Here is an 8418-nt window from a genome sequence, read left to right on the forward strand (position 1 = left end):
TAAAATGTCTTTGCAGAGGGAAATGAACACCATGAATGCAATCGAAGATAGCAAATGTTATATTACTATTTACAACATCAACAAAAGAATAACATTTCCAACTGAGAAGATACTTTTCCAGAACTTTCAACTATATCTTCTAGTCTTCATAAACTGCAGCGTTTTCTCAATACTCATTAAACCATGAATATCGATTTTTTAATGAAGCCAGAATAGAGAATACATAATTTCATCAATGTCTTGAAGTGTATATAATCACTCTTATTTGACATTTTGGTCGATCACTTTCTAGTTCTTCATTTCACCCTCCAGTGCCATGGTTTTAATAATCCTGGATCATTGACAAGGATACAAACAAAATGTAAGAAACAAAGTACCAACATGTAAGAACAAGTTTTTAAAAAAGCAACATTCCGCGATGAAGCAGAATTTCGGATCTGACGCACAGACGCGTCAGCCAACTATCATCCAATCAACGTGCACAATATGTGACAGAGCATCCGGTTGACCAATAGAAACGCCGTATTTGACAGTAGAGGTCGGTTTTCACCTTTGTAGCAGAAAGGAGGCGGAGATTTCTTTTCTGTCTGAACTTGGGCGAAGTGTCATCAGGTCGAAACGGACGGACTTCACTAAAGTTTCTGCCCTGGTGGTTTGCTGCTCTAGACATGGCCCCCAGCGCGCAACTGAAGGAGGCGATTGCCGACGTGCAGGAGGGGATCCGGGCCATCCTGCTCGGACCACCCGGAGCCGGAAAGGGGACTCAGGTGAGAGAGCTATTGGAGCTAGCTGTTAGCCGTTAGCACATGGCCGCAGTGTTTCGGTGCTAGCCGGAGCTAACCCTCAAGCCGGCTTTAGCCTCCGTTTGTCAGTTTCAGAGTGAAGTCAATTATTACAACAGCCTCATTAGTACCGGATCCGCTAAGTCATATTCACACAGGTTAGTCTGGAATTATTTACTTTAAAACACAGCTGGGAAACGTTAGCTTTTGTCAACTGCTTTAATATAGTTGTATTATTGTAACGTTGTTCCGTGCTGACCCTTTAAAAGTAAAGGTTCCTCTTCAAGTTCCTTTTGTAATTGTTTATCTACAATTAATAACTGTATTCAGCCAGTTTATAGTCTCATCACCGGTAAACCAAACCCGATATCATCATATTGTTAGAGTAAGAAGCCGTGTAAAAAGCATGTTATTATATTGAAGGGAACTGTATGACAAAAACATGTCAAAGTATTTATAGCATGAGCAGTGTGAACAGTTAACTTTATAGCTATGCTATCTGTATAATATTACTGTAGTTTATTTATTAACCAGTCCACTTAATACAAGAAATCTCACTTTCACAAAGGGCTTTGACTAAAAAATAAGGAATGTATTGTGTCACAATCCTAAGCATTTCATAATAAATCCCAGATGATTTCCTGGACCCCCTGACGGAGTGCCATGGATCCCACTTTGAGTGTCCCTGGATGAGATTCACTGTGGCAGATTAACAGCAATGAAAAAGTACTTTAAAAATAAGAGGCGCTCATGTGCAGGTGCAGGTGCAGGAGGACGTGTTGTAATCAAACCATCTGTGAGTGGGCTAAAGTGGGTGTACCACTGTGTACTTTGAAGCTGGGCAATTCATCGTGCAACCGGCCAAGCATTTGCTGATATTGTTGCTAATATTCATTTATAAAGAATGATGTATCAACACGTCTGTGGAACATCGTTGTTCATAGGGAGTCCATATGGTACAGCCTCCTCCTCGTCGTCACCCTGAAGTGACCCACAGGAACAAGGTGTTCCTTCCTAATGAGTCGAGATGTGTTGATGATAACTGACCATACCACACAGCTGCCTTATCCTGCACAGCTATACGTCCCCTGGAAACCTTTCAGTCCCAAAGCTAAAAATCCACTAACTGCTTTTGTGCTTCAGGCGCCAAAGCCACTTTTTCTGTCCGTCTGGGTGGTGGCGATAATTAAAGCTCTTTAATAACGAAATACTCCCTTCGCTCCCCACGCAGGCCCCTCGGCTAGCAGAGAAGTACTGTGTTTGCCACCTGGCCACCGGAGACATGTTGAGGGCCATGGTGGCCTCGGGCTCGGCGCTCGGCAAGAGGCTCAAGGAGACCATGGACGCTGGAAAGCTGGTAACTTTTTCTGCTTCTCACGATCTGTGTGTGTTGTTCTTTCTCTGGCCTTTTGGCCGCTCTGCGTGTCCCAGCCCTTCATGTCCAGTCCCCAAGGATTTGTCCAGTTTCAGCTAAAATGACTTCAACCCGAGCGTAATACAGCAGAGCGGATTCCTCTAAATAAACACATTGATTTACTTTGGCGCTCGGTGGAGCAAGGTAACGCGCTTCTTCGTAAAGTGGCTTCTGCTAATGGAGGCAATTAAAATAGAATTCATTCTTAGCATGTTTAGTTGAGTTTATGGTTTCAGTTTATGGATTCAAGTCTCCTTCAATGGTGTGGATTTGGTTAAAGAATCTGTGGTTCACTTGCAGGTCAGTGACGAGATGGTCGTGGAGCTCATAGAGAAGAACCTGGACACGCCGCCCTGCAGGAAGGGCTTTCTGTTGGACGGATTCCCTCGCACAGTCAAACAAGCAGAGATGGTCAGGGTTGCATCTGATGTTCTAAAACAAAACTGAGTATAATGATTTCATCAAAAGATTGCAGCAGTGCCATTTTTCTTTCAAATTTGAAATCCCTGCACCCAGAGAGAAATGGTGACAGCATGTGACTCGCTGTAGAGCAACATCCTTTTTTTACATTTAGTCTTGGGTACAAATTTAACAAGCGAGATAAAATATAAAGGAGCCTTGTTCGAGGTTCTGTTTGCTCCACACAAATCCACATGAGAATGGCCCTCTGGCACAGATCACAGTAACGGGTCATTCAGGCTGCAGTATGTGAAAGACAAACCGTTACTGTGACTCGATGGCGAGTAGGGCTCAGCGGTTCGATCCCTCGAAAGTTTTCTTTTAAATAACCCAAAGGAGGATTGATGGAAGGACAAGGAGGTTTTCTTTATTCGTTTTGTCTTTATTAAATTAAAAACTAAATCTGCCATCCAACTAGCAAATGAGAATTTTTATTGGTTTAAATAAATGCAGCCAGGTACTATTAGAGGATTTACATTTCACTGGGTAACAGCAAAACACCTTTATTTATATATATATATATATATAGTATGTGAGTGTTTTTGTAATTTAACCTTTCAGACATCTGGCTGATGTTTTTAATTATTGATATTTTGTCCCTTTACAGCTGGACAATTTGTTGGACAAGAGACACGAGAACCTGGACTCTGTGATCGAGTTCGCCGTCGACGACTCTCTGTTGGTCCGCAGGATCTGTGGCAGGTAGGCGCCGCCGAGGGCGACCAGTCACCCCATCTGACCCTCATTGGCCAGGCCCAACACTAGCGTGAGCTACCAGGGGGCTGCTGCTCCTTTTGGTGAGCGGGGGGGGGGGGTCCTTAAAGACGCCTCCATTCTCGATGAAGTGTGCTCAACTACTACAACTACAAGTACCTCCAATCAAAGACCGGAAAGTGCGTCACGCCACAAGCGTCCAGCTTAGGCTAATGATATCCAGCAGGTCCGGGTTAGGAAACCGGGACATTCGTCTATATTTAAAGGTTGATTTTCAATGAGTGTCTTTAACAAAGTTATACCGGTATTCATTAAATCAAATTATTAAAACAATCCATTTGTTATTTACAATCATTACATTTCAGATAATTGGACACTCAATGTTATTTGTGACATTGGCCCTTTTCAAACCGCCTCGGTGCGCTGGCCTTTTTGAAGGAAAGCAAACAGAGTGTTTATCTCCAATCCTCCGCACCATTTGTGCGATGGTCCCACCGTACATCTACTTGGAGAGAAAAAGCCTTTTGTTGACCAAGATCTGTCTCCTTTTGATACTGTTTAAAGCGTGCGGGCCTCTCTGCTGGGCTCTGTGAGCAACGTCTTGCGGTCTCTTGCTACATTTCCTTTTCCACGGCACTCCTTTCACAAGCCGTCCAACAAATCCTTATTTACCCAACCGCTCTGAACCCGCTGAATCAGCGCTGACCCGGGACGCTGAGCAGGCAGACCTGTTCAGCGTGGAGAACACGCGTCTGTTTGGAAGTGAATAGAAGGCAGATTGCAAAGAGCAGTCTATGTGTCTGCAGGGGTCTTTTTGTGAGGACGAGGAGGGCGACGGTATTGTGTGGGATGCTAAGAGGACAGTTTAATGGTGAGTGAGTCACTGTGGCCCTCTAACCTCCTCCTCTCCATTTCTTCTTCCTCGTTGTCTGGTCCTCCTGCTCCTCTGCTCCGTTTGCTCAGACTAATTCATCAGCCGAGTGGCCGCTCTTATCACGAGGAGTTCAACCCCCCCAAAGAGCCCATGAAGGATGACGTAAGTAGTTTCACTGTTAGCCCACTTCGAAACCACTTTTGGCTCAAGTGCCACATACTTAATATCTCAGCTGAGCTGGTGACAACCAGCCAATTCAGAGCGACGCAATCTGAATGTAAAAAAGGTTTGCTCTTCATATGATACATCAAGATGTTTCTCTTTCTGAGCTGTCAGATCTTTTGATCCATTTCATTTCATCAGGAGAAACCTAAAGTAGCAAAAGGTCTTGGTGCTGAAACAATTAGACTTTGGAGGTGCAGGTTTTATTTTAAATTTTTGAAGATCATTTTTGGCATATCTGCTTGATCCTGATAGTGAGAGAGACAGGAAAGCGAAAGGAGGAATTTCAGCAAAGAATCCAGGGCCGTATCCAATGGCTCAGCTTCACGCCGTCGGCTGCCCGGGCCCCGGGACGAGAGCACAGATCTGAGTCTACTGCAGTGTTTTTTTTTTTTTTGGTTTCTGAGTTTGTATTAAATGAGGCAGGCTGTTTGGATGTCCGTTTCTAATGGCTCACTCTACCCAGCAGATGGAGGTAATTAAATGAGTGTTCACTCTGCGGGAGTTAAAGCAGCATTTCACAGTATGAAGAAAGCTGAACTTTCACGAAGGAAAGTGTAAGGAACAACTCTGCAGAAGATGGCAAGCAGCTGTGGGCCGAAGCTTAATTAATGAACTCGATGTAAACAATGTGGCCTTTGTAGTTTCCACAGGTTTGGAATAGCGATCCCAGAGCCCCCTTTTCCCCCAAAGTCAAAGCGCGTTACTGCGATGTTGGGTAACATTTCCGTCTGACATGTTTCACCATCCCAGTCTGTTTTCTCTCTTGTTTCCTCCGCTCCCGTCTTCCCCCCAGCTGACCGGCGAGCCGCTCATGCGCCGCAGCGACGACAACGAGGCCACGCTGCAGTCCCGCCTGGACTCCTACCACCGGCAGACGACCCCTCTGGTCACCTACTACCGGGCCAGGGGCCTGCACACGGCCATCAACGCCGCCCAGAGCCCCGACGTTGTCTTCGCCTCCATCCTGGCCGCCTTCTCAGCCGCCACGGAGATCCCGGCCCGAGCCGTCGCCTGTAAAGACCAAGTGTTCTTCACTTAGAAACCGCTCTCTTCTCTTCCCCCCCCCCCCCCTCCATGGGAGGAGATTACACAAGAGTCGACCAGGTGTCACAGTGGCAAACAAAATGTAACTTAGTGTGAGGCTCAGTGCGCCGTCAGCAATTCAAGAAATGCCCTCAGCGCGTTCGCCGTGGTAGAAACGGAGGGGATGGGATGTTGTTTGTGTGGCTCTTCATCACGGAACCAATTCTGGAGGAGAACCTTGTAGAAACGGAGCAAGCTGGGCACCACGCCTTCAGTGCTCCATTCAACCCCTCGACCTTTAGCATTCTGTTTGCCCTCGTTGGACAGGTTTGCTCTTGTTTAATCACTGACTCTGGCCTTTCCTCTTCCTGAGCCTCTCATTCTCTTCCTATTGGCTGCATTTCCTACTCTTTTACTCTATCAGACATGGATTTGTTCAACCTGCCAGTCTTTTTCCACTTAAGGTTTTGGCACAGAGCGAGAAAGCTGTTGAGTTTTTTTAAGGAGTGTCTTTTAATGGCAAGGGGCCTTTTGACTGATCAGAGCAGGGCGTTATTCTTTGAGAGGTTAAAAGAAACGCTAGATCAATACTAATCCTTTAACTTTCCTATTGTTTAATTGTCAAGCTGGAATAATAATTCTATGAAGGATCAAAGGTGTTTAACGGGAGGCTTTGGAACAGCTCATGGCGGCAATTTAGAAACACTCCATTGATGCAATTTCTGTCACATATTGCTTAGTCAGAACGTAACACACAGTTAAACCTAAACACACGCCTGTGATCCACAGTTTAGTGTTGTACACGGACAGGCCCAGTGCAAAGAATAAGAAATGTGCTCCTTTTTCGGTTTCCTGGGTCTGGCTTGAGAATCTTTTAGTCTTTAAAACCAGAGATAGTTGTCCTTGCACACAGTGGTGCTTTGTTGCCAGGAACTTTTGATAGTGCTACGCCACCAAAATGTAGAAATGCGGCGCAGCTGGCCCACACGGACTTCTCTGACACACACATAATGAAGTAACCACTCCCCCATACCACCACCACCACCCCCTCTTTTGGACGGGTTGAGCTTTGCCTTTTCTGCATTTTATTGTCCTGGTTAAATGTCAAATCTGTATGCAGTCCACCCTGAACTAAAGTAGCTGAATCGCCCGTCCAGTGTGTGACGCCCTCACTGGTTTTACCAGGTCGCAACATGCGGCTCTCGTTTTCCTCCCCGCCGTGTGTGTGTCTGCACTTTCATGGGAACATAATGTTTGTGAGAAGTTGCATTTCTCAGACACGCGCGTCATAATCCATCAGTGGGAGTGTCGGCCATTTCAGTCTGTGGTGATTTCCAAACCTGTAAAAAAAAAGAAAAGAAAAAAGAAGCTGTTTATGAAGGAAGCGACTGGCAGAAGTGTTTTGGGCCGTAGGCTTGTGTTTCAGAAAGGCCCCTGTGCCTGGAGAAGTCTGCAACAAAGCTTCTCCCCTCCAGAAGTGGATCACCACGCTTTCATCCTTTTCTATCGTTGACTTTGGAAGGGGAAGAAGGGAGTCCTCTCGGTGTTCTTTGAGCGTACCGGATCAAAGAGACGAGCTGAAGGTCATTGGGTCTGAACCTCGAGGGGAATCCCTCCTCAGAGGTGTGTTGGATCTCTGCTTTTGTTCCTGCTGCTCCCAGGAGTGTCTCTTTACCGTCCTTTTGTCCCAGAGGCGTGAACTTTAGGGTACTATTTTAACAACCTTGTGTTCCCTAGAAATATTCCATCACAATCAAAGTTGTGAGGGCTAAAAAAAAGAACAGAAGTGCCGATTATTTGCCACCCTCCATTTTAAAACTGCCATTGACTGACCTGTGTCTCTGATCTCTGCTGTGACATCTGGCTCCCGAGTACTCGCCCTTGCATCCTCTTTTCTTCCTCTCCCTACTGGTTCTCCTGCTCTGTAGTCACCTGGTGTCGGTGTTCAGAGGAAACGTCTTGCATGCTCACCGTGTCTCCTGCACCTTCTCCTGCATACTGATGTTTGTGCTCTCGGGGTGATGAAAAACAATAGCAGATGTTCAGGGAGGCAGATTTAAGTCTGTCATGGCTTATGCTAAATTCCCTTTAATATTCAGTCCTGTGCTCACAGGTACATTAGTTTATTTTGTTTTTTATTGCTCATTGAAAACTGAATGTATAGATTTAGCCACCTGACAGAAGCTTTCTGATTGTTATGCTTACCAAAATGTGTCTTTTAAAAAAAAAAAAAAATGTTTAGGTATTAGATATCCAGATGGATGTTCTCATTCTTTTCATTTATTGCTCTAGTCGTTACCGTTCTGACATTTAAAAGATCAAAATAATGTTATTAGTCATGTTTCATTATCACTATAATTCACCCCCCCATCCCCCCCCCCCCCCTTCTCTTGCAGCTGGTTGAATGCTGAGCTGCCGCCTGGGGCCACGGATTGGATTTGGTGGTGTTGGGCGGGTGGACAGACGAAGGGGGGGACATCACAAAATATAGGGAGTCTTTTAAGACTTATTGGAAGTTGAGTTTGACGTTGCACTGCTGTGGGGCTCGTTTCGCTCATTTTTCTTCAAATAAATCTCATGCTTTCCTACAAACAATCATTTGAATTTGTTCAACCTTTTCTTGTTTGGATTTTTTTTGTGGTTGGATTTTCTTTTGTTTGGAAAATGTAAAAGACCCAGCCTGAAAGATTATTTAAGTCACCAATCGTTATTTTTATTTACCGGTAATCATTTAAAAAAGAAAATTGAACCTGGAAGTTTGTGTTTTGAACTTAAATTTTAAAAATACAACAATGTATTCAAAATAAAACTTTTGGAAGTTAGATTCAGTTCTTAAATTATTTTGCATGTATATATTTTTTCATTATTCACAATGTATTTATATTTGAAGACTCATACTTTTCAATTGCATTTTCTTTCTGATTCTC

At 44.6% G+C, this 8418-nt stretch overlaps 1 protein-coding gene across 2 annotated transcripts; it reads left to right on the forward strand.

Annotated features, from left to right (window-relative positions):
* The first annotated feature begins 561 nt into the window (after positions 1-561).
* On the forward strand, positions 562-8313 carry ak2 (adenylate kinase 2). Of its 2 annotated transcripts, none has more exons than XM_062558486.1 (7): positions 562-767; positions 2014-2139; positions 2497-2607; positions 3263-3357; positions 4333-4405; positions 5219-5481; positions 7888-8313. In XM_062558486.1, the coding sequence occupies exons 1-7, from the start codon at positions 669-671 to the stop codon at positions 8009-8011; spliced, it is 891 nt and encodes a 296-aa protein (XP_062414470.1). In that variant the 5' UTR covers positions 562-668; the 3' UTR covers positions 8012-8313. The 2 variants fall into 2 exon arrangements, with proteins under 2 accessions (XP_062414470.1, XP_037330582.2); XM_037474685.2 differs by having other exon boundaries at positions 567-767; positions 5262-5481.
* Positions 8314-8418: the final 105 nt, after the last annotated feature.

The sequence above is a fragment of the Pungitius pungitius genome, chromosome 17, assembly GCF_949316345.1.
Source record: "Pungitius pungitius chromosome 17, fPunPun2.1, whole genome shotgun sequence".
NCBI lineage: Eukaryota > Metazoa > Chordata > Actinopteri > Perciformes > Gasterosteidae > Pungitius > Pungitius pungitius.

Bases quoted from the DNA above. Each gene is read 5' to 3' on its own strand.
- ak2 (XM_062558486.1), top strand. From the start codon at position 669: ATGGCCCCCAGCGCGCAACTGAAGGAGGCGATTGCCGACGTGCAGGAG. The intron at 768-2,013 runs GTGAGAGAGCTA...CTCCCCACGCAG, and splicing joins GAGCCGGAAAGGGGACTCAG to GCCCCTCGGCTAGCAGAGAA. The intron at 2,608-3,262 runs GTCAGGGTTGCA...GTCCCTTTACAG, and splicing joins CAGTCAAACAAGCAGAGATG to CTGGACAATTTGTTGGACAA.